This window comes from Rhea americana, unplaced genomic scaffold (assembly GCF_003343005.1).
Source record: "Rhea americana isolate MKP2758 unplaced genomic scaffold, rheAme1 scaffold_225, whole genome shotgun sequence".
In the NCBI taxonomy this organism is placed as follows: domain Eukaryota; kingdom Metazoa; phylum Chordata; class Aves; order Rheiformes; family Rheidae; genus Rhea; species Rhea americana.
This window is the reverse complement of record NW_028186341.1, coordinates 509,442-534,563: the sequence shown is the minus strand read 5'-3', so window position 1 is coordinate 534,563 and position 25,122 is coordinate 509,442. Positions and strand designations below refer to the sequence as shown.

The 25,122-nt window shown below is 51.0% G+C and overlaps 2 protein-coding genes across 4 annotated transcripts; one reads left to right on the top strand and one right to left on the bottom strand.

The window, feature by feature from the left end:
• The first annotated feature begins 734 nt into the window (after positions 1-734).
• On the top strand, positions 735-15,183 carry LOC146595472 (angiopoietin-related protein 7-like). Its single transcript, XM_085305686.1, has 6 exons — positions 735-1,202; positions 7,845-8,067; positions 11,055-11,192; positions 12,842-13,058; positions 14,119-14,314; positions 14,994-15,183. Exons 1-6 carry the CDS (start codon positions 735-737, stop codon positions 15,138-15,140), a joined length of 1,389 nt encoding a protein of 462 aa, XP_085161812.1. The 3' UTR covers positions 15,141-15,183.
• Positions 15,184-19,684: 4,501 nt separating this feature from the next.
• Positions 19,685-25,116, bottom strand: STMN4 (stathmin 4). Of its 3 annotated transcripts, none has more exons than XM_085305624.1 (5): positions 24,332-25,116; positions 23,741-23,836; positions 22,983-23,188; positions 22,526-22,717; positions 19,685-21,987 (listed from the first exon to the last, which is right to left on the bottom strand). In XM_085305624.1, exons 1-5 carry the CDS (start codon positions 24,342-24,344, stop codon positions 21,841-21,843), a joined length of 654 nt encoding a protein of 217 aa, XP_085161750.1. In that variant the 5' UTR covers positions 24,345-25,116; the 3' UTR covers positions 19,685-21,840. The 3 variants fall into 3 exon arrangements, with proteins under 3 accessions (XP_085161750.1, XP_085161751.1, XP_085161752.1); XM_085305625.1 differs by having other exon boundaries at positions 19,685-21,984; XM_085305626.1 differs by having other exon boundaries at positions 19,685-21,534.
• Between the last annotated feature and the right edge of the window lie 6 nt (positions 25,117-25,122).

Genomic DNA, 25,122 nt, shown 5'->3' with positions numbered 1-25,122 from the left:
TGCAGTAGGATGTTTGGGGCAGGGGCAGGGGGGGGGGACCTTTTCGTTTGTCATGGGAGAGAGATGAGAGGACAGTGCAAAGGGGAGCAGGAAAGAGTTGYGAAGGGAGGGTTGATTGCTCATCCATCATCTCTACCAAAGCCCTCATAACTCTGCTTCCTAGTTCAGTGGGTGACAACGCACAACCTACAGCTCCAGCTGCTTCGATAGATGAACACAGGCATGAAGCCTCTTTTGCTTTGCCCTCTGTTTCCAGGCTGAAGGAGGAAGGGCTCACCCCATGAAGCTGCCTGTGGACAGGACTTGATCCTGCCTGGATTGAGGGATGCCTCCCAGTGCTGATGGAGCCAGCCAGCCCTGTCCAGGGAAGCCAGCAGTCCTGYGTGAGCGGAAAGCCCTGCCTGAAGCACTGACAGCCCTCAGCCAGCCCTTGGTGCCCTCCAGCAGCACCAGCAGCTCTACGGGACAGCATCAAAGCCCATGCAGAGGGTAAAGCCTGGCCAGGCAAGTGGAGGCTCTCCTTCTGGAGCTGGTCCCAGCTTGGTGGCCACAGGGTAGCAAAGGGGAGGAAGCTCTATGGGGACAGGCARGTCCCTTGCCTGCAGTGACCTCCTTGGCAAGAGCTCTGAGATCCCTGTTGACGTCTCCTGCCCATACAGCTATCTCCTCCCCAGGCCACGTGCCGGCTGCAACTTCAACCACCAGCTCCTGAGGGACTAGTCAGTGTTACGCACATGTGCTTTTCCAAGAGGCCRCCTTTGATGATGAGATGTACAGGGTTATCCCTGGGGGCCATCTTCATCTGCCTCATGAATGTCTGTCCTTGCACGAGCTGTGCCAGGCTGGGGTTGGTATCACTATTTTTGGTAGCCACCCTGAACGACCCCTCGCTGCAGAAACCCCTGGCTGTGGCGGAAAGCTACAGCTACGACGAGGGGCTCCAGGAGGGCACTGGCCTGATCCAGTGTGGGGAGTACAGCAACCAGGTGCTGCCTGACGGCCGGTGTAAGATCATAGCGACATTGCCACAGCTGGATGAGCAGCGGTGCCCGGACATGTTTCGCTGCACCGATGAGGTCTCCTACTGGCTCCACGAGAATGAGGAGCGCAAGCAGCAGATCATCGAGCTGCGGGAGCTGATCTCAGAGCTGCAGGAGGAGCTGAGGAACCACCGCCACCGCATCAAAGTCCTGGAGCTCCAGGTAAAGCTTTTCCCTTCACAGACTCATGGGGAGCGGGRCATCTGGTCCCTTCCCTTGCCCCCCAGACAGCACTTGGGATAGGACGTCTGGTAGAACACTGGGTGTTGTCCTGGCCATGGACTGAAATATCCTTTAAAACACCCGCTGCTCATGTTGTGTTAAGTCAGAAGCCTTCTGGGGCTCGTTTTAACATTAGCCACCAAGCCTTTGGTGTGTTGTCTATGCTACTCATGTACTCGTGTAGGGACCCCATTAGGGGTGAAAACATCTCCTTCTGCTTTGGATCCATCTAGGATGGGCTGGGGTTATTGATCTGTCCTATTGTCCATAGCAGGATACCAGACTAGACCCCAAAGTTTTACATGGTCAGTGATGAACCACACCTCTGGTGGCTATGACTAAGCAGGAGTAGCTCTAACCTCTAGCCTGTGGCACCCTTTCTGCAGTCTCCTTTCTGTGTGCTGGTGTTCATGCTGCCTTGGGTCTATTCACCTATCCTGCAGGCTGAAGCTTCATGCTCATCTGCTCTTTCCAACCTCTTGTTGTGCTTCTGAAGCTTTCAGAAGTTTAGCACTGCCCTGTGATTTTGCTTGCACCTCTGTGCTCACTGTAGCATGGCCGCAGTTACAGACCTAGGGTCTGGAGGGARGGGACAGTTGAGTGTTGTGGGGGCTGCCAGAGAGATGAGCACTTTGGGTGAAACGAGGGCGAAACGCAGCTGTGGCTCGCAATGGGCTACATAGTGCTGAATACACTGAAGTCGACTGGAAGTGCCTTGGATAAAGCCCTAGAAACAATACTCTTGTCCTTGCTCTTGGGAGAGATGAGGGCTAATACGATCTGGCCCTGGGAATCAYTGTGATTCGTTTGCTATTTTGCTGTGTTTCATTATCCCCTGTGCTCCTCCTTTGGGCTCCCTCTTTGCCTTTCCTTCCCAGCATCTGCATGTAGTGCTGGGGTTTTGCTTCCACGTCTCATTTTGCTAAACCTTTCCATCTGCCCCACGCTTTGCCGTAGCCCAGAGACACCTGCAATACAAGCTAATGTAAGCCTTTGCTTTCATCTGCTGGCAGGGCCAGGTGTGGGCTCAGACCGTGGTCTCTCGGGCAGCCTGTGCGTCCTCGTGAGACACTGCCTTTGGTGCCCTAGGCCGTTTCCATTGCGTGGAGCTGTGGCAAGCAAACATGCAGTTAAAGAGATACAYCATGCCCACCAAAGCACCTGCCTCCTCCCGCCTCTGCAAGGGCCCTCACATTTGGTGACAATGAACTCTGCGGTGGCAATGTTGTTGGGTGCCTAGACATGGACAACTGTGTTGYAGAGATCTCCAGAAGAGCCAGCTGCTTTTGGACTAGGATGGGTGCCTCATGCTCTGTTGAGCTGATCCACTCACTGCTCACCCATGCAGGGTCCGTTCCTCCTGTRCTGGCACCAGTGCTGCCTTCTCATCCATCCTCCACTTCTCTCCCTCTTTTTCTTTATCCTTGCACTGAGACAAGCTGGCGTGATAGGTGTTCTGTCCTCTTGCCATCTCATGGCCTTCCCCTGGTGACATCTAGTCCCTYAGGGCTGTTTAATCTGGTCTTCCCCATCCTAGCTCCCTGTTTTGACTCCACGCTATACTTCTGTTCTACTTGGAGCTTTAGCWCTTTCACTGAGCATAGCTCTCCAGGCCAGAGCCAAGGAGAAGATATTAATGCACTAAAGACTTCCCCTCAGTGTTGTCGCTCTTCCTCTGCTCTCCATTTCCAGGCTCTGAAATGACTCATCTAAATGCAGTTGAGTAGAGTCTCTTTGCAGTCAGAGGAAAGGCGGAGGAAAACAAATCTCCCTTCGGAGATGCTAGTTGCTCAGTGTTGACTGCAGAGGGAGCTGAGCTGACTGCCTCAGACAGGTTACTTGATGTTCAAGTGGAGGAAATTAGATGTGGGGCACCCTCATATTCCTCATATTTAACTGTGGTAAATCAAGAAGCACAAAATAAAATAAAGCCACCCCTTCTTATCAGTGGTGGGTTTGGTCTTTGCTCCATTTAACAGGGCCCTAGTGACTCCTGTTCGTCTCCTTGTTAAGGATGTTACAAAACCTGCCAATTCCCGTGGACCCAGGGACATGGCGGTTCCTCCTTCCCAGCTGCTTGTGCCCAGCTGGGTGCACTCTCAGAGCTCTGAGGTCCCYCCATCCCATCTGACAGATGTGGCTGCTGCTGTTCCCCCTGGCAGGTCTAGCCAGCAGTGAGGCTGAGCACGTATCCCAGATGTGTATTGCGCCTACACTCACGCACACATGGGGTTAAATTCGCTAGGGAATCATAAACACACTCTGGTCTTTCCAGTTTCTGGCATTTCAACCTCACACATGCATACACACCCCGGTCCCTGCAGCTGCTGGAACTTAGACCCACAAGCCCTGTCTCCCGTGCTCTTGCTGGCACCTCGACATCTCTGGCATGCCAGTCTCTCCAAGTCCTGGCACCYTGACTTGCAGGCCCTGTGACCTGCACCCTCCTCTCCAGTTGCTGGCACTCAGACCTCACAGCACTCAAACACAGGAGAGAAAGTGAGATTAATCAGAAAAAAAGGGGGCGTTAAGAGAAGACTTTAATAAGAATATTGCAGTCATCAGGCACAGGGCTTAGCCAGACAAGCGTAGTGACTGGCAGCCTGCTTACATGCGACTGGTGCCTTTCATCCCCCTCCTCTCTATTTTCGCATGTTTGCTCCTCCTCATTGCACCCTCAGTCCTCCTTTCCTTGTCTTCAGCCTTTCCCACAATAGGTTTTACATAACCCTAAAAGCACCTTCTGATACCCCATCAGTTTTGTGCAGTCGCACAAGCCCCTTCAGCTATCCCATAGTACTCATGATAAATATATTTCCCCCTTCTAATCAGTTGCAAAGCTTAGATTGACCCTCTTCAGGGCTGTTCTCRAGTAATTCCTTGAATAGACCATCAAACAACAACCAAAAAGTTCTAGTCTTTGTTGCTGTCTCCRTTATCGTGTCAACCTTGTGCTTCTGTGCGTCTCTTTTATTATCACTTTCCTTGCTATTTGTTATTTCTTCAAGCAGAAGCAAAGAAGTGCTGTTATCKAGCTCTAGTATCCATCATGCAGAAGTCTGTATTGGAACTCGTCCTCAGGCTACCTTAATGGCAAATGCAGACACATAGRTGCTCCTAGGACCTCTTGGCAGTCTAGTTGAAGATGAGTTGAGAGAGCTTTTTTGTCTTCGCTCCCAGGGGAGCAGCTCTGAAGGAGTCCTGCCTGTTGTGGGGTGACGCTGAGGCCCCTCACCCATCGGACCAAAGGGAGAGCTGAGSTGCTCCTGGCATGCAGGATGAACCCAGGTGTCCTGAAGTAGCCAGGTCTCAAACCCTACATAGATGCCTGCATTTGGTTMATTCCTGGGGCAGAACACTAGCAGTATCTGTGCCGCCAAGATACTACCACGTTCAGAAAGGATCCRTCTGATGAGATCATTTGAGGCTCCCCGGGGCCATTTGTAGAGAGTTTTGGCACTTGAGTGGAAAAGGCCTTGAGCAACCTGATCTAGCTTTGAAATCAGYCCTACTTTCTGCAAGGCATTGGCCTAGGAACCTCCAGCAATTTCTTCCAACCTCAGTGTTTTCAATCAGTCTAAGAGATAAAGGAATGAGAGGGCTGGAAGAGCTGGCCTCCGAACAAGCAGGAAAAGAATGAAGTCTAGAGAGTTTAGTGGGCAGTAAGGAGTGTGTCCTGTCATCCTCCGAGCACTGGAGTGGGCAAAAAGCAAGAAGCAAAGCTGAGTGCAGAGAGGGGAGCTGGCAACTGACCGTGGCAGAACCTTTTTAGTCAAATCAAGAAAATCGGAGACAGAAATGATTGGTGAGCTGGTTGCCTGAGCTCCCTGCAATTTTCCTAGGGGCTCTCCCATTAGGAGTTTTTCTGCTGCATTGGTCTGGCCAGTTCCCAATATCTGTGCCAGCTGTATCCCATAGCATGTCCCAACATCCCTGGGAGCCACCCTACTGAATACCCTGCTATGTCAGCTTCCAGCATCTGTAGATCTCCTCCACCTCCATTCCTCCCACTAAGAAGCTGTTGCTCTTGTAATCCATCCTCATAAATCAGCCTCTTGCTGCTGCTAGTTTGTCTCCCTCAGATTTGTCATCAGTATTTTTCTGGAAGCTCTGCGTGGGTTTGTCTGTCCAAGCAGAGCTGTCTATCTGAGCTCAGTGTCCTGGGAGCACTTCAGAGTTGTCTGAGAGCAACAGGTCCTTCCAGGTCATGGTTCCTCTCAGGCTAATGGGGACACTCAAAATGGGTCAGAGGAGCTGCCTCTTTCCCTGCGCTCTCTCTGTTTTGCTTCCCCTGAAGCCTCCCAGCTTCACAGTAGGCCTGGCTGGTCCTTGGTCTCATCCTTACCTGCTGGTAAGAGTTTTCTCCAGAGTCTGTGTGTCAATTCCCCCCAGGTGAAGGAAGACAAGAATTCAGGTCTCCTGTTCCTTGGGAGCATTTCCACCACTCAGCTGTGGCTGCTCCAAAATACCTCACAGGTATCTTGAGGTCCTCCTTCGCAGCCGGATCCACCTCTCTCCTTCCAGCACACACTAGACACACACGAGCAAAGGGAAATCCCTGGAGGAGAGCAGCCCTCTCTGCACCTTTGCTCTCTTGAGTTGCAGTTCAGTTCAGTTCAGTTTGTGCTACTGGACCATGCCAGCCTCTGCTGCAGACCAGAACCCTGCTGCGCATGGTGCTGTACAAAAAGAAACAACTCCTGCCCCACTGGGGTAGGCAAGTGGGAGTGAKGGGATGCTGCCAGGAGGGAGAAGAGGTGAAGGAACCAGACAGCATCTGGGCCCAGTCRCAGTGCACGCTGCAGCGTATTTTTTACAAGCAGCCAGGAAAGAAAGTATCAGCTGTGGAGGAGGGGACTGTCTGGGAGAAAGCATGACAAGGTTTGCTGGGAGAGCTGATGCGTGGGTGAACGAAGCTGGAAGCAGCCGGCTGGTGTCGGTCACGGCTGGCAAAGCAGGTGTGGGGTGGCCAGCTGATTTATGGCAGATCCAGAGACAATTCAGTCCTGATAAGGAGAGCATCATATGGTTGCACGCCGTAATTTCCTGTTTGCTGCCCCTACCCGTTTAGCTGCTCTATATTTTGGGATACAAGCAGGCTTTCTATTAGTTATTGGTCAAATAATCCAGCAGTGAATATGCCATCTCAYGGGAAAAACAAGCCAAGATATTTTGTGGCTGGGACCAAGGTGTGAGTCAGWTCCTTGGAGCAGCTGAAAAGGGAAGAAAATGAATGCTGGATGCACAAGCCACTTCCAGCTGAAAGAAATCCCAGGCCTTTGGCAGCATCGCTGCGGTTTTGCAAGTGGTGATTCTGCTAAGCACAAGCTCCCTGCATCCCTGCGTATATTTAATAAGCCACAGACTTGCACTGACGCCTGGAAACCCAGGGGCTGTGGTCTCAGCAGGTCCTGCCCCAGACCCCCATCCGGGCAGTCATGCAGTATGACGAAGCACGGTGGGCAGCTTGCACACCTTTAGTGATATAGCGGGTGGCACTGATGGCCATAGGTACACATGTCCTGAGCTGCAGGGATAGACGTGACATGGGGTCACTCTTCACCCCCTGGGCAATGCATCTGGTCACTTGGTGTTGTGGGGACACCAGAATGTGAGGAGGACAGAGCTGCACAGGGGCTCTTTGGTGAACAGCTGTCCTCCTCTGAGCAGATGTGGGTTCCCGGGATTGCCAAACCCCTGGAAGGGATCCAGGAGCACACTGTAGAGGTACTGCATTGGCCAGGGGAGGGGATTTTTCTGTGGCTGCTGTGGATTTTGGAGATGCTGTTTAAGGCCTGCTCTGCCATCTAATGGACAGGGAGCACCGAGCAAGTAAGGCTAGCACCTCTGAAGTGACRGTGCATCTAGAGCACATTTTGCATGTGCTGGTGGGATTTCAAGTACCCATCTCCTTGCATGATCTGTGGGCATCTCCAGGGAGCTAGGGTATGTACTGGCACAGGATTAGAGACTGATCATCCTGAAAACAAGCAACCAAAAGGAGCAGGAARGGGCCTTGTATCACAACCACCCATTGTACACAGTGGATGTGGTCATTGCTGATTGCAGGACGCTGATCATTATCCAAAAAGCAGGAGCTGGTTCTTCAGGCAGATAAGCTGTGGAGCTCCTTGCTGCTGGATGTTAGAAGTGTATAGGTTTGAAGGGGAGACTGGACAACTTTTTGGAAGGAAAACTGAATGGTAAGGGGTGGCTAAATAGATAAGTGCCACATCCAGGTTGTGCAACCTGAGTTACGAAGGGCCGGAGGCTGGGAGGCCATTGGAAGAGGAATGCTATRCGCTTGCCTGTGCAAATCCTGTCTGTGCCTGATCCTGGGGAAATCAAACTGTCCATGGGTCCCACAGCAGGATGATGGCTAGAGCTGGGTGGAGAGCTGATGATGCAGGTGCCATCTCCACTCTGGGCTCCATAGTCCCCAGAGGGTTGCACACTGTGAGTGCTCCTCTGCCCACTTGCTCTTCTATGTCATCGTCCCCAGGGGGGTTCTCGGGCTGTCCCTCCGCCTCTCCACCGGTGTCTGGTGACCCACACGGACTCTGTGTTTCACCCTGCCCGCAGCACGAGGAGGTGGCRAGCCGCAACCGCACCGTGGAGCAGCGCGTGCAGGACCTGGAGCAGCGCTACAGCGAGGCCAGCACCTTGCAGCACATCCAGGCCACGCTGCTCTACGACATGCAGGCGCAGATAAACAACATCTCCGTGCTGACGGACTGGACCCGGCGCATCCCCGGCTGCTTCGGCCCCGCTGAGATGAGGCTGCAGGAGGAGATGCACCATCCAGGTGATGGGGACCTGCTGTGGCCAGAGGGGTCTGGGGTGGTTTGTTCTTGTGGGCTGTCTTGAGGACTGTTGTAGGAAAAGGGCRTGGGAAAACTGCTTCAAATTCCCTCTGCATTGGCTAGGAGTCTCATCTCTCCCAGACAGCATTTCTGARGTAGTCAGGAGGGCTCCTTGGAGAAGTGGACACCTCCTGGGGTGCTTTCCTTGCAGTCCAGGAGAGCAGTCCTGTTCTTTGGCAGCTCCTTTTTCTCTCCATGGATTGTGTGAGGTGCTCGCAGTGACCAGCTTCAGTTTGGACAACGAGGTCGGCGTTGCTCCCACTATTACTCCACCTGCAGTTAGCTGCATAAACCTGCCTTCCAGCTCCAGGGACTACATTTTTCCATCAAAGAAAAGAAGCAAGAAACTATTTTTATTTCAAAAATTCATAGCAAAATTTTAGGACTCGGGTGAAAACCTTCAGGTATGAAATCCAATCATTTTTTGTTATTTCTCACATACCTTTTTAAAATCAATACATTTAAACTTATGTCAGGTTTTTGGTGTTTTCTCTATTAGTTCCTGGAATGTCTTCCTTTTTCTAATGACAAGAATGGCAACTTTAAGTTAAAAAATGCAAAGGTTCAGTTTGACCAAAACCCTATTTTCTGCTAAAGAATCCATTGCCATGCAAACATTTTGACCAGAGCCTGCTGTAACCACGATCTGGAAAGCTCAACCTTGAGGAGCTAGAAAGGAAACTATGCTGGTTTTTCAACCTATTCGATTTTCTGTGCCTTTAGTAAGGGAGTGATGGTGTTTGAGGGGACAAGACCAGTTGTGCCAGGGCAGACTACCAAGCCCCAAATCCCATCTCTCTCACAGCAGATCCCCAGGAAGAGTGTTTAGAAAAGGGCAAGAAAGAAGCAATACTTCTCCAGAATAATCTTCCAACTTGCCATGAACTGTGTCTCAGGAACTTGTAGAGAGACTGTCCTCCAGTAAGAAGCAGGCTGTGTCCRATGACTCATATGGCTTGCACAGCTCAACACTCAGGTGCTGCTAATGCCTTTCACCTACCAACCTTGATCTGATTTGAGCTGGTGACATCAGATTACTGAGAAGTCATGTTACTTTACCCTTGAGCTAACTAGTCTAAGTCTTTTCCATTGMGCTAGTTTAAAGCTCTTTTGGACATTGATGACATGGTGGAGGTAATACCAATAGCTCTGCTGATACCTGGTTCCAGCTGCCACTGAGCCCTTCCCTGAGCAAGATGTGCTATGCACAGACACAAGGCATGAATGAGTGCCTAACTTGATGTCCACACAACATGATGGCCACCTTCAAATCAAAGCTGGGATTAATCTCAATAATTTTATGTAACTGGAATGCAGACTTCTATCCATGTGCACAAGTCAACTGGCCGGAGGAATCCCAGCCTGGGTGCAGCCAACTAATGTGGCTCTTCTAGCTGATTAACCTGAAGTGAATTGGGCTCTGCCCAACACACCAGATGCTTACTAGGTTGTCTTTCCCTGACTGCTCCTTGCTGCATGCAACTGGTTTCTGCTGCCTGATCCCCTGCAGCAATGCTGCTAGTTGGCCTGGCCTATGCCATCCCTAAGAGATGTCTCCAATCTGTCACCAGTCCGCAGGGGACCGCCGAGCCACCGATCRCTCCCACCAGTGGGCTCAGATGTTGCAATGGTCTCCCCAGACCTATTTTTCCATCCCCAGCATGTTTTCCTTGTTTGCCAGACCCATGGCTTCATCCGTGCTGCTTGCCCCGTGAGAAGACAATCTCCCACGCATACTCTTTGCTTCCCCTTTCTTGGGCCCCTGACCTCAGTGTGCCACCAGCGTGGTATCAAGGCCACACTGTGCTTCAGGCTGATCTAGCTGTGTGAACTGTCTGTGTGAGCTGCTATTGCACCTTTCTTTTCATCTCACCAGAGTATAGCCGTCTACACCGAGGCTCAGCTCGCAAATGAAGACGCTTAGTTTTGTGTGTCTGCCTGYAGGCATGCCCACGTGAACTGGATGTTTAAACTATCCACGCAAACAGTGAAAGGACTGAGGAAAGCGATTCAGCATGTGCTTTCCACYGCTGTGACTAGGGTCTTAGCTCAGCTACACGTGTGCAGACACCTGGTGCTGCCTGCAATGCTCTTGCGTCTGAGACGCCCTCATAAGCCTTGCAGATACAAAACAGGACCTACAGGAGATGTGCAGCTGAAAGACAGCCAGAGCACTCCAGGGCATTGCAAATATCACTGTGCACATCTATGCAGACAGCTCAATTGAGCCGATGGAGGGAGACAGAGAGAGTGATTCTGCTCTCCTCTCCTACGTGAAACTAGAAAGAATTACCCTCTGTAGAAGTCAGTTTTAGAAGACAAGCTAAGGCTAGCTGCCTAAAGTTTGGATGACTGGTACCAGATAAAATAAATCCCATCTGACATATCCCAGCTAAAAGCATCTTTAGATTCTATAGGATGCTTTTGACCCCTTCTGTTATAAGACTGACAAGGGAAAACACCCTTAGAGCAGCAGTTTAAGAGAAGAAAAATCCTTCCACTGTTAGCGGCACTGACCACTGCTGGAGAAACAGGCCATTATTTATCAATGTATAAGACCTTTTTGGTGTGGGATATAATCCAAGAGACTTGAACCTTGCAAAAGGCACAACATTTCCGTGTTACTGTAAGGCACTCTGTAACAAACTCACTTGAATTAAAGACCATTCCTCAGCCGCAGCATCCTGAGTGAGGATCTGTGCTAATGAACCTTATCACTAATAGTCCATTGCAATTAGGCATGAAGCCAGCTCACTGCAAAAAGAGCAAAAGCTGTTTCAGCTTTTGGTGTTTCCCAGAAGAAGAATTCCAGGATTTTTTGCCAGGTTCTGCATTACGATTGCATGAAAAAGATGCTTGGCTTGGTTGCATGCCCCGTTCTTCATACTGAACACTAAACACTGCTTTTTTTCTCTGCTTTTCTGCTTAGAGGTAAAGCATGCAAGGAACTGCCCCATTGACTGTGCTTCGGTTTACTACAACGGGCTCCGGAGATCAGGGATCTACAGCATCATGCCCTCGGTTGGAGGGACGCCTATTGAAGTATTGTGTGAAATGGACACAGAAGGTACTGCAGGAGGCATCTACAGAATCTCCCAGCAAAGCTGGAGACTCTTTGTCTGGAATTTGTCTCACTTAAGCTGCTTCTATGTTACATTACTGTCAGTGAGAGTAGCATCTCCAGAAGGGATCTCTTCCAAGGATGGAGGACTCAACCACTGGCTATAGAGGGGGTCYAGCTGAATAGCTCAAAACAGACAATTTGACTGGGGCTCAGTTGCCTAAATACAGGCATTTAGTGCCCTTTGAGATGTTCTTATGTAAGCAAGATATTTGGAAAGAACTGGTGGATATGATGCAGGAGACAGGGAAACAGAAGCCCCTCTGGAGTACCATCTGGTCACCAGGCGGGCACTTGAGGCATCTCTGGGTACTAAATGGGCTATGTGTGGTCAATCCTTAACTGTAGCTGCTGAAGTGTGAGGAACGAATGTCTCCCAGAAATATTTTGGTGTGTACAAGGGAGCAGGCAACCACATGCATCCTTTCTGTCTAAATATCTGGACAGAGGATGTTACTGTCATCTCTAGGTGCAAAGTTACTAATGAAGTTACTTGCAATACCAGAGTGTTGTAAGAATAATGGTAATTTCCAGGAAATTTAGCAGTGGATTTTTAATCCTTGCTCCAGGGGCCTGCCCCAGCCAGGATTGGTGCATCACCTCAACATGTCCCAARCTGGAGGAACTGCTTCAGCTGCCCACATGTAGATGTCTAGTGCTATTTGAGATACCCAGTGGTATTGCTAGCTGCTGCTCTGGAAGGGCATAGGTCTCCCATTGACCTTGTGCATATCTACTAGCCTGTGCAGATGTCTCAGAGACCAAGGACATCTCAAATGGCAATAGATACCTTTGATTAAATATTTGAATGGAGTTCCTAGTTCTTATGCTTTCTGGCTCTAGTGCTTTGGTGAAAAGGAGAGCTGGACTGAGTTTCTCTCAGTTGTAGAAGGCTGGTGTGAAGGATCTGCAGGTGACTGCTGCTTTGGGATACAAGTCATCATTAAGAGTCAGGCTGTTGATACAGTGTGGTCTCAATTATGTCATTACTATTATTTGTACGACCATCATCACAATCTTGGACACTGCAGAGTGACATACTGTAAAAACACTAAATAAAAAGATTCTCCCAGTCCCCTCAAAGCTTACAGTATTGGAATAAAATGAGAGAGGAGAGAGGGATTTGGACAGATGGAAGAGCAGATGGAGACAGTGAGACAATACTGGAGAGAGCTCATGTACCTCTGTGGTGCTGCAGGAACAGTACATAATAATCTCAAAACTCCAGGCTCTCTAGTTTGTTCCAGTCCCAAAACATTTCCCTCCCTAAAATAATCAGCTTTCTCTCATTTAAAACCACCTTAGATCTGAAATGACCCTCTTAGAGACAACAAGGGAATATCATCTTGGAGTCAACACAGGAGATGTAGAGCCCCTTTCCATGAGCTATGGCTGTGCGTCATGTATTATCCCCATGCAGCAACTGACACTGTATTCTGATGGTTGATGGGAGGGGATGTGGCAAGGAAGCCTCTGAGCTGCAGATAGACCTTCAGAGGTGATGCTGGTGAGGACAACTCTGGCACATGTGCAGGATTTGGGGACCCCAGGCATGCTCTGGTGGTTCCCATGTTATGTTATCTCTCTCCTGGCAGGTGGGGGCTGGACAGTCATACAGAAGCGTCAGGATGGCTCGGTTGACTTCAATCGGACCTGGAATGAGTATAAAGAGGGCTTTGGGGATCTCAATGGTGAGTTCTGGCTGGGCAATGAGAACATACACAAGGTCACGAGCCAAGGGGACTACTCTCTGCGTATTGACCTGGAGGACTGGAACAGCAAGCACAAGCACGCCTTCTACCAAGTCTTCAGGTAGAAAGTGGGATGGCCTTCCCTGGTTCTTGGTACACACAGCTGGTTCAGTGCTGGAAGACCCCATTGCAGTCAAAAAGTTCCCTGCCTGGTTTTACCATGGAAACTTTGCTCCACGTTGGAGCCTGAGAGTGAGCTAGCAAATRTGAAGCAGTGTTCAGCCGTGACTGACATCCACGGCTGCAGGGGAACGCAGCTGTAGGAGCACAAGGAACAACCCCCTACAGCTTCAGGGTGTAGTTTCTGCTGAGCTTCCCAAGGTTCAAACCAAAAGCAGAGTTTTGCATCCCCTGTTCTTGCTGGGCAGGTCCTTCAGCATCTCCCTGCTGTGATGGCTGAGAATCATATTTTGATTTTTACACTTTACTGATGGCTTTTACCTGTTGCTCCCAAGCTAACATCCTTTAGTGTCTGTAGCTCTTCACCTTATCTAGTGTTTGTATTTATCAACATCAGCCATATCCTTTTTTGAACAGGGGTGACTAGATCTCTATAAATTTATGCCCTTAAGCATTGCTCCTTAATGACATTGGCAGCCTGAGGGCTTAGAGTAGACCCAAAGACTGCTGAAGATGCTGTTCTCACTGACTGAATGTGCCTTGGAGCATTCTCCACTAGCAAATACTGTCCCTGGCTTTTGTCATCAGATATCATGTTCAATAGCAGTGATCTTCAGCCCTTGCTGGCTCAGGAGCAAACTACTCGTTAGCTCAGTTTATGTGAAGAGCAGGGTGCTTTTTCTGTGGAGAGGAGGCAGGACTGTGTAATCAGAGGAGCTGTTTTGCCAAAGCTGCTGCAGACTTTCGTTGTGGTTATAGAGTCATGGTCTGCCCAGCCCAGACTCCTCACAAGTACCCTGAGTCATGACAAAAGCACGCACATCCCACGGAAGGGTGAAACACAGCATCTTTGACATACAAAGGTGGTGAATAATCGCAAGGAGCCTGGCCAGAGCAGCTCAGTGATTGTAGGGTGTCCACACCAAGAATGCACTGTCCGGGCTGGAAAGGAGATTTAGACAATCCCACCGAATAGTCTGACCTGTGCCTGTTGCTTGCAGCATTGAGGACGAGGCAAACTATTACCGCCTGCATGTGGATGGGTTCAGTGGGACGGTGGAGGATTCCTTTGCCTGGTACCACAACAAGAGGAGCTTCAGCACACCTGACTCGGGGAACATCTGTGCTGAGATTTCCCATGGAGGCTGGTGGTACCATCAGTGCTTTTTCTCCAACCTCAATGGGGTGTACTACAAGGTAAGTTAGAGGAAAGACACAAATATCAGCGTGCAAGGYCCGAGGCTGGGAGGGAGCTGTCAGTCATCACATCACAGCAATCCTTCCTGGCTCGACCAGCTCATGTCCCCCAGGGAGGGTGCAAAGCAAATGCTGGGCATCAAGTCAGTCCAGCTCTTCAGTGCCACAGGCTAGGTATGAGTATTGAGACACTCTTACAAACTCTGCTTTGGGACCGTGCAATGGGAGCTCTCTGTTTGGGTGACTCATGTGGCCTGAGACTGAGGACACCAGCTCCCATAGGAGCACTCAAAAAATGCTTTACATGCTCCTTTTACTGTGTCATCTCTAAGCTTTTTGCTCCTGTGCTTGGGAGCATCCAGTTTTTAAGAGTTCACAGAAGCACAGAATGGTTGAGGTTGGAAGGAACCTCTGGAGATCATCTTGTTCAACCCTCCTGCTTAAGCAGGATCACCTAGAGCATGTTGGACAGGATCATGTCCAGGCGGGTTTTGAATGTCTCCAGAGAAGGAGACTCCACAATCTCTCTGGGCAACCTCTTCCAGGGCTCTGTCACTCTCACAGTAAAGAAGTTTTTCCTTATATTCAGGGGAACTTTCTGTGTTTCATCTGGATATTCCCATCTGCATGACACTTCCATGTATTTCCCATACCTGACTGTCCTTTCTCTGCATCGCAGGGTGGCCGATACTCCATTAAAAACCGCAAGATACTGGGGCCGGATGGTGTTGTGTGGTACTCATGGAAGGACACAGACTACTACTCCCTGAAGAAGGTTGTCATGATGATTCGACCACGCACTTTTCGGCCCCATATCTCCCCATGAAGGAACCTGGGATGGTCTTCATTTCTTCTAATGGTAAACTCTAGAAAAAAGAGGCTGGAAATAGCTTGTTTTAAGCAGAAACTGATACTGGAGACTGCTAAGGGATGGAGCCACCATCCTTCTTGCTGCCTCTTCGCTTTTGGGGCAGCCTCAAAAGAACTGAACCAACAGCAGGAGCGCCAAGGCCTTTAACATGTGTTGGGATAGCAAAAGCTCTCCTAGACCATCTAGGGAAGGTGATGGCTGAGAATGACTTTGCAAAATCCAGCATAGGAATGTGCAGGGATTGGTGCTGAGATGGTCCCTGGGGAGCCAGGGAGAACCAGGACACATCACGCAGGGACAGCATCACAGGCAAGAGAGGAGGCAGGTCTGCAGTGACTCTCATCGTCTCTCACAGGGATCTTGCGTGTCACCCATGGACCTTAGCTACCTGCAATAATTATATTCCAAGTAAAAGGATTTAAAAATCAGGATGCTGGAAGTTGCCATTTTTCATTCCATTTTCATGTCTTCTTCCTTCCTTAAGCAAAGAACTTTTGATGAATTTTCTAACTATGTTAAAAGTGGTCTGCAGGGACGATTGATTACACATAATTTTAAGTCTTCTCTTACTGCCTTACTCTGGATAAAGAAGACGCAAGATTTGTTGTTGTTGTCTTTTATTCTTTTTTTTTCATTTAAAGTTGCAGCAAGATCCCTTCCTTTTTTTCCTGACTTTGCCTCTTTGTAGGATCTAGAGATGGAGATTGACTTACCTTCAGCCCTTTTTGTGTTTGGTGATGAATATTTAATTAAATTACCTGTTTCCTGTTTCATGTGAGCAGATGAGTTCAAAGAAGGTTCAAAGAACAAGAATGGCAGATGCATTAGAGACAAAATGCTGTTCCTCTGAACTAATTGTCTCCTGTTTGGTGCTGGGTTGGCTCCCTGGTGGTTTCTGTAGCTTTCGTTCTGTTCTGGACTATGTTCTTTCACTTGTATCTTCATTTTTCACTGGCAAATTAAGTAGGAAAGTTACCTTTTATACATCTGAAAAACTAATATCTCAAGCTAATAAAACGACACAATTTGTCTTTGCCCTTGTTAGGGTTGCCTTGGTAGTCTTTCTGGATGTGTCCAAGACGTGTTTGATGATGTCCTGGAGTTACAATGGGCTGATCCACACTGCCATTATCGCATCCCTTGCAACRTGTATCTGGGCCCTTGTACTGTACCGGCGGTGGGGTGGGGAACACCCTTCCTCCGGAGTGCATGGGTCTGCAGTAATGCTGTTACTCCAGAGTCCGGCCCTCCCCCTTTGCWTTGCAGGCTTGAGACATAGCTGATTTGAGAGGTTATGATGTTCACTGATTAAGCAATATGCTAAGAAACTAAAAAATTACTTGAATAATCAATAATATAATTAACGAATAATCGCGCCATTATTATTAATCTACAGTTTTGTTTTACACATTGCTAGATACAACAATAACGATACCACTCTTAAATTGCATTAATCTCACACAGCTACTATTGAATTACAGTTTTAGCATCCTTGCCTCCCCACACTCACAGAATCACACCAAATCACAGAATGRCTGAGGTTGGAAGGGACCTCTGGAGATCATCTAGTTCAACCCCCTCCCGCTCAAGCAGGATCACCTAGGGCATGTTAGATAGGAAGATCATGTTCAGGTGGGTTTTGAATATCTCTAGAGAAGGAGACTCCACAACATCTCTGAGTAACCTCCCCTTGGTGAATCCCTGCTGGGTACTCCTGATCACCTTTTTTTCCTCCATATGCTTGGAGATGACATCCAGGATCAGCTGTTCCATCACGTTTCAAGGGATGGAGGTGAGGCTGACCGACCTGTTGTTTCCTGGATCCTTCTTCTTACCCTTTTTGAAGATTAGAGYGACACTGGCTTGCTTCCAGTCCTTAGGCACTTCTCAAGTTCTCCACGACATTTCCAAGATGATGGAGAGTGACCTAGTAGTAAATCTGCCAGCTCCCTCAGTACTCATGGGTGCATCCCATCAGGGCCTATGGATTTGTRGGTGTCAMRTTTGCCTAAATRATCTCTAACCTGATCCTCCTYGATCAAGGRAAAAAATCTTCCTTTCTCCAGACTTTCTCCCTTGTCTCCAGGCTTGGGAGTTACTGAGGACTGCCCTTAGCAGTGAAGACTGAAGCAAGGAAGGCATTCAGTAACTCTGCCTTCTCTGTATCCTTCATCACCAGGGTCCCTGCCCCATTCAGCAGTGAGACCACATTTTCCCTAGTCTTCCTTTTGCTACCAGCATCTTTGAAGAAGCCCTTCTTGTTGTCCTTGACRTCCCTTGCCAGATTTAATTCCTAACGGGCCTGAGCCTTCCTCGTTGCATCCCTGCATACTCTGACCACATTCCTATATTCCTCCCAAGTGGCCTCTCCCTTTCTCCATATTCTGTGTGCTTTCTTCTGTTTGAGTTTTGCCAGGAGCTCCTAACTCATCCAGGCAGGTCTCCTGCCCCTTTTTTTTTGACTTTTAGTACTCATAGGGATGCTCTCCTTAGTCCTAAGGTGCAAGTCTCTCCCTCTTTACCCTTCTGCACCAGGCCTTTAGGCCACAGCCCTGATGGAGAGTCCAGTGGGTTATCCAAGCAGGTCCTTCCAGCATCTGAGGCGATTGGGTCCACAGATCAGTGTCACCACCATCCCTAGATATCTGTCCTCYTACCATCAGATTCCCCAGCCTCCTTTGTTTTTCCTGGTTTTATACTTTATTCTCAAATTTTTTCTGTTTCTGGATACACTCCATCCCTGCTTTTGCACCTCTCTTTTTCAGCCCAAACACCTTTCACATGAACAACCTGCCCCTAACTAGTCTTTCCTCTTGGTTCTAGTTCTGCTTCGTCTATACTCAGTTTTGGTGTTTCTGACAGCAACGAGAAATTTGGTGTYGCTGGTGCTTCGGAGGTGCTGAGGCAATCTCAGCCTTCTGCGGTACTACTGTTATGGTTGCTTGGGTACAGATTACCTTATGAGATTCGGTGCCCCAAAACTCCCACATAGTTATTGGGTTACCAGCAGGAGAGGTGAGATCAGCTGGAGAAGGCCTGTCTGGTTCTCATGCCTCAGGGCCTGGCATGTGCCGTAACACATCTCATATCATACCACACCTTGAGATGTGTGTAGAAAATGCCATACCTTTTCTATCACATATCCTGACTGTGCCCGTGGGATGGTGCTTCAGGAGGGGGAATCTGCTGCATAGGTGAGGTCTGGTCTCCATTGCCRTCTCTGAAGGCAGGGACTTGATTAGGGACAACCAGGCTCAAGGCTCGAGGCTCTCTTTGCTCATGGGGTATGAGCATCTACTGCCATTTAAGACTCCCTGGACATCATAGACAGACCCTTGGGGTGGCCAGAGGTGAGGTGGGACTCATGGGACAARGGGCCCTGCTGGAGCAGCATCTGGGAACCTGATGGGAAACGTTGGGGGGGGGGGAGGTTCTCAAATGGCTCCACATACCTACACGTGGAATGTGTAGGCCAGCTATTGCATCTGAGAGATTAGGTCAGAGCACACACACCTCTATAGGTACTACAATCAGGATTCAGCGTATCTGCTGGAGATGGAGATGGCCCATGGTCCATGTATCTCTAGTCCTGAGGCTGGAAAAGTCATCTGAACTGAGATCAGAAGAAATACAGGGAAGGGCTCCTGGAGTGRCAGTCATTGAAAACTGACTGTCAGCGTTTCTTCCCTTCTTGGGTATAAGAAGCTGTTCTGGTCCCCCCAGCTCCTCTCTCATACAGTTTTGGGGAGTTTGATGACTCATGTCCCACCACTTCATATGCTCATGGTGCCTCCCTCAACACTGACATACGTATCAGTACATGTATGTCACTGCCCATGTGACTTATTTGCGCCCTGCAATATGACCCTTTTGCTATTGTATCTGAGCATGGTGGGAGCCCCTGACCACGGCTGATGTGTTCACAGCAAGGTCAGGATTCCTTCCTAGGATCTGTCTTTATACTGGCACTGAATCCCATACCCATGAGATCACCCACTCCTTGGTTAGACACCTATCTCCCTGGGGTCCCACTGAGCCCAGGAGGAATGGACAGCTGGCCTCTCTGACATGCTGGTCCTAACCTTTTGTACCATCTTCTCTCAGACTAAGCGAAGGTGTGAGAGGAGTTAGTGCCATTTCTTAGGACTTGAGAAGAAACCCCTGGCTCCTCTCTTGGCACTGAGGATACGACATTTTGATTTCTTCTACTCTGTGGATAGACTGACAGGTCATCTCGCTTCAGTGAAGACTGTGGCATGTGTCCACCTACCTCCATGCTTCCTCACCTTGCCAGCCAACTCTCCTCTCCTCACCTCCTAGCATATGGCTGGAATTTGGCAGAAACTCATTGCTCCAGGTCTGGAGCAGAAGAGCTTCACCACTGCATGCCATCTCCCAACAAAATTTCCCCCATTTGCTCCCCATCCCACCATCTCACGCACAGTGCAAGAAACTCTGGGATGTCCCTGCACAAAAACACACACAAGACACTGCACAGATCATGAGAAAACAAAAGAAATGCCAAGGCAGTTTATTTACAACTGTTGTGTACAAAAAAAGGACAGCTCGTGCCACAACTAGAACAGCCCCCTCGTTCTTTGCCCATCACCGTCTTCTGTGCTCCCCTTCCCGGCAGCCCTTCCTGCCCTGGGGGCTGCTCTTCCCCTTGGACTTCCAGGACTGGGTGAGTGTTTTGCAGCACAATGAACAAGAAATGGTCTTTTTTCCAGACCTGCCCATGCTAAATCAGTGCTTTAAAAGCCTTATCTGGCAGTAGGGGARACTGAGACCTCAGTTAACACCAGARTTAGAGACTGATGATGTGCCAGAGCCTGGCAGTACTGGGACCACTGCTTGCTATTAACTGGGAGTGGAGATTCTGTCCCCCCACCGCCCCAGCAGAAAGCAGATTTTCCACCTCCCCTGGTTTGGAGGCATCCCACAGCAACCTCTCTGCTTTGCTCACCCTTGGCCTGGACACAAAGATCACCCTGGGATCACACTGTCTGCTCAGCAGGACCCACAAAAACCTCCTGGGACATTCACAACTYGGGGCTAGGATTTGGTGGTGTCCCAGGCTGGCCTTGCTCTTGGCTTGGAGTCATCAGGAGGTGCCACTGCCATCCCCAGGGACTCTCAGGCTCACCTCTCCTTTGCTCCCAGTCCTGCCTTTGCTATAGACATTGCCTTCTCACACTGTCTCACACATTGTCTTCTCCAGAGAGGTGTCTCCACCCCACCTYCTGGCTCTCTAGTCTGGGCTCTCTCAGCTGCTCCCTTCCTTTTGCTTTTCCCGACTCCTTTCATCACAGTTGCCATAGCCCTACTCTATTTTTTCTCCTGCTCTAGCTCCCCATGGGGGTAATTTCTCTCTTCAGTTAAYCATCTGAGCCTCTGAAGGCAGAAGGCTTTTCAGCTGCTCTAGAGTAAAAAAAGGGATTTCATCCAAGAGTTCCTGGGAAGATGTCTCAGGAGGTTTCTTACAAAAAGCAGCTCTTTGGGAAATCACGGGGCTTTTTGACTTCACTCTTTCAAAAGGACCCTCAGCATCTTCTACAACTGGATAAAGCCTTTGGAGCAAGTAATTCTCACTCTCTGACAACCTTATTCCCAATCCCTTTCCCAAAATGGTGCTGCAAAGTCTATGAGCAACTAATGCCTGCTCTGGGCAAGAGGCCTGGAGCAAGAGGCAGGAGAAAATGAGGGAGGGACGCCAAGAGATGCTGCCACACATTGATGGCCAGACATCCACTGGGGTGGGAAGGAAGAGGAGAAAGAAACAAAGCTCGAGGGACACACGCATGCAYGCACGCACGCTCGCCCCATGRTTGCAGAGAGCACTGCCCCATCTGCCCAACACGGACCACCAAATTAAAGTCACACATGATGCACATTTTCCCGCTTCCCTCCCCACCCGCTCCTTCCCTGGCCCCCCCTTGGCCACCTCCTCCGCTTCGCTGGCCCTTGGTGGGCGCGTTCCCATCTCTCTGTCGGACGCGGATGGCGCGCGAGTTAAGTACGCATGAGACCTCGGAGAGGTTTCCAGATGGACGTCCCGAAGCTGGCGCCCCAAAGAGGCACGCACCCACCCACCCCCCTCCTTGCTCCTCCCGCAACGCCTCCCTCCCCACCCTCCCCAAACGAATAGGATGGCTTCACTGGTCAATTCTTTACATTCACAAACAAAGAAAGCAGAGGAACATCCCCTTCCACTGGTCAACCTTGCACTGAGGCAGCCTCTACAACCTCTCCGGAGCTGTCAGTCCAATCCACCGTCACCTGGGGCTCTTTACCTGGAAGCCTCTTCTTTTAGCTCCTTGTTTTTCCTCACTTCTTCCGCATGTTTGTCCTGTGGGGAGGTGGAAGGGAGAAGGGGGGGAGGGAGACGGGTTAGGTTGCCGGGCTTTGGGCCCTGCCGGTGGGTGAGCAGCTTCGGAGGGGTTCGCAGGAACAAGAGCGTTCACCAGGCCAGGTTCGTCCCGGGAGGGACACCGATGGGTCAACAGCATCCTCTCCTCCCCCGGGGTGTTTTAAGGACTGTGGAGGCACTCAGGGACAGACAGACAGATTGTCCTTGCCCTCTAGCTAGGAGGTAGACGTCAACCAGACAAGATGGGAGCCCCAAGGAGATGGGGTTGGCTCGGATTGTCCTTCATTATCTTGTGCTCTCTGTCTCTGACCCAAGGCTAGCTGAGGCGTTTGGAGAAGGGCACTGAGCGAGCTCCTTGCAGAAGGGATGTTTTGGAGGGAGCTGGAGGTGGTGAGAGTGGGACCTTCCATGCTGAGGTTGGGAACAGACCTGCTTCAGGGAGAAAGAAGAGGTCTGCACATGTTGGCAGGGTGGAAACATCTCCTAGCACAGGCATCATAGACCCCTCCAGCTCCGGCCAGGGAGCTGGCAGGTCCATGGCCACTGAGGAAAGGCCCAGAGGAAGATCTGAGACCCAGAAGGTGGAAAAAACATTAATGGCAGGCCAGGGCCACCACGGAGGGAGATGGGGCTGTTCAGAGGGGAGCTAAGGATTTGCACACATGGGGCCAGGATATGGGCCCCAGCTCTCCTTTGGAGAGCAGTGTATGCACTGATGGCCATCATGTAGCTTTGGGGCCGCTTGTGAGCCTATGGACATGCCAGGCTTGGCGGGGTCCCCAGGACTGAGCATCCCTCCAGTGGGACACTGCTTGGGTAATGTCATGCAGCTGGAGGGGAAGAGGGGCACCCTTTGGTGGTGTCCCCACGGGAATAATGCCACCCCAAGGCCATGCAGGACCTTCTGGACCTCTCTCCCATGCCCATCCCCCTTCCCTTTCCTTCCCTCTACCYCTCGCCAGGCTCTCACCTTCTCCTGCAAGCGCTCCAACATGGCTGCTAAATGGGCCTCACGGTTCTCTTTGTTGGACTCCATCTTCTGTGCTAGCTTCTCTTTGGCCATTTTGATGAAGTTATTGTTCTCCTCAATGGCCTTCTGGATGACTTCTCGCTCGTGCTCCCGCTTCTCCGCCAGGTGCTTCAGGAGCTCGGCCTCTTGGTACTGCATGGGCAAAGAGGGGAGGATGGCTGTGGGTGATGGATAATCCACGGGCTGCTGACTCACATGCTTGCACCACCCTGCATCCAGCCCCACAGAGGGACACCCTCTAGCAACCAGGATGGCGGATCCTGGCCATGAAGAAATGGGTCCCTATCTCCTCCATGTCATGACTTCTGCAGTTTGATGTGCTGTGCTGAGCAGGTGCCCTGACTATGCGGTCGCGCATCCCCGTGCCTCCCCAACGTATATGAGCCATGGGACCTACTTTCCTTCGCTCCTCGGCTGCCTCCAGCTTCTTCTGGATCTCCTCCAGGGAAGGATCACGCCGCCGCGGCAGGGAGGCATTGAACTCGGGGATGCCGTCAAAGGAGGGGGGCTTCAGGATCACCTCAAAAGACTGCCCTGAAGTGCGCTTGTTGAGCTCGATGACTTCCATGTCGGAGATGACGCACCAGGTGAGATCTACTGTGTCTGTTGGGAGACAGGGACAGGCTGAGTGCCAGCTTGGGYGCAAGAGCACCACGAGACCTCACATGTCTCCATGGGCAGGTGCCTCCCACCCATGCGTTCAGCTAAGTGTCCCTGGTGGGGAATATTTGGRCATGCTGAGGGGCTGACAGATCCCCCTGAGGAAAGGTGTGCAAGCAACACCCTTCACAGGTAGCAGAGGGGAAGGGGCACSTGAGGCCCATTTCCAGCTGTGAGGACCTCCCGCAGCCAGCAGTGAGGCTGGACATCCCCTTCCATCACCGCTGTTGCGTTTGGGCCTGCTGACATGAATCAGTCTGAATCAGCTGTCTGCCTAAAAATACCAAACCCACACACGGTATTGCACGCGGCTGAGCCCTGCCGAGCGGCTCTCGCGGTGGAGGAGGTGGCTGTGGCCAGCGTGGTGCCCGGTGCAGCCCCAGCCAGGCCTCCTGCASCCAGCTGATTGCACTAGATGAACGTCACGGGTTTGCGGGCAGCTCTGCTCGTGCCAGCGGGGCTTTTCTGCAGCCCCCACTGTAGGCATACACCTACCTTCGTAAGTGTATGCCGGCTTGTTCAAGGGGTCCGAGAGGAAGCAGGAGCAAAACAGGGAGACGAGAGGCAGCTCCTTCATCTTCTCCTTGTAAGCTGGGGAGAGACCGCAGGAGAGGCAGGTTGGCCAGCGCTGAGGGGTGCAGGGGCATCTTGGCAGACATCGGGGACACGCGGCCTCCCGGGACAGSAGAGTGGCTGGGTTGGGGCACCAGGGGTTTCTCGAATATTGCAAATGAGCCAATGCTGGTCGAGGGAGCAAGACTTGCAAAGTGGGAAGCTGAGGCATGCAGCGAGTGGGTGCTTTACTCGTGGCTCCCCAGGTTACATTTGTCCTGGCAAACTAGCCACGTGCCCGACCCTGTGCCTGTCCACACYAGGGTGTCCAGAGCATGGTTTTGCAAGTGTCAGGGCAATCCCCAGGGTGGTTTGGATGAGGAACTGATGCGCTGAGGGAAAGGTCCTGATCTCTGGGGTGGAGGTGGCCCTGGCTGGGCGGGAGGGAGTGATCTGGGCTGAGTAAAGCAGAGTGCATGGTGCCAGCCCAGCTGTCCTCATGTCCCCTACGCGGCCACGCAACAGTGCCCATACCAGCCAGAGTCATGGTGTCGCGTTGCTCAGGTGTCTGCAGCCAGAAAGCTCCCGGAGGTCTGGGGAGGAAGGAGACTGGGTATCAGCGCCAGGGGTGTCCATGTCCATGGGTGGCTTGCAGACATCACCCAGCCTCGCCCTCCTGCTGTGGCCACCCTCTCATGGGTGGCCCTTGCCAGGTACGAGCACCAGTGTGGTGTGATGGGCACATGCCAGTGCAGTGTGATGGGCACGCCCAGGTACGGGGTGTTTGGCACACACCGGTGTGGTGCAATGGGCATGCACTGGTGTCATGGGCAGGCACCAGTGATGTGTGATGGGTAGATACCAGTGTGGCATGATGGGCATGCACTGGTGTGGSATAATGGGCACGTTCTGTTATCATAAGCACACACTGGTGTGATGGGCATGTACCAGTGTGGTGTGATGGGCTCACATGGTGTGATGGGCTCACACTGGTGTCGTGGGCATGCTATGGTGTGGTGGGCATCCATTGTGTGATGGGCATGCACTGGAGTGGTGTGATGGGCTCATACCGGTTTGATGAGCATGCTACAGTGTGATGGGCACCCCACTGTGTGATGGGCATGCATTGGGGTAGCGTGATGGGCTCATACTGGTGTGGTGGGCATGCTGCGGTGTGGTGGGCATCCATTGTGTGATGGGCATGCACTGGGGTGGTCTGATGGGCTCATACTGGTGTGGTGGGCATGCTGCGGTGTGATGGGCACCCATTGTGTGATGGGCATGGACTGGGGTGGTCTGATGGGCTCATCCTGGTGTGGTGGGCA

Bases quoted from the DNA above. Each gene is read 5' to 3' on its own strand.
- STMN4 (XM_085305624.1), bottom strand. The intron at 23,189-23,740 runs GTAGGTGTATGC...GTCTCCCAACAG, and splicing joins GCCGGCATACACTTACGAAG to ACACAGTAGATCTCACCTGG. The intron at 22,718-22,982 runs GTAGGTCCCATG...TTGCCCATGCAG, and splicing joins CAGCCGAGGAGCGAAGGAAA to TACCAAGAGGCCGAGCTCCT.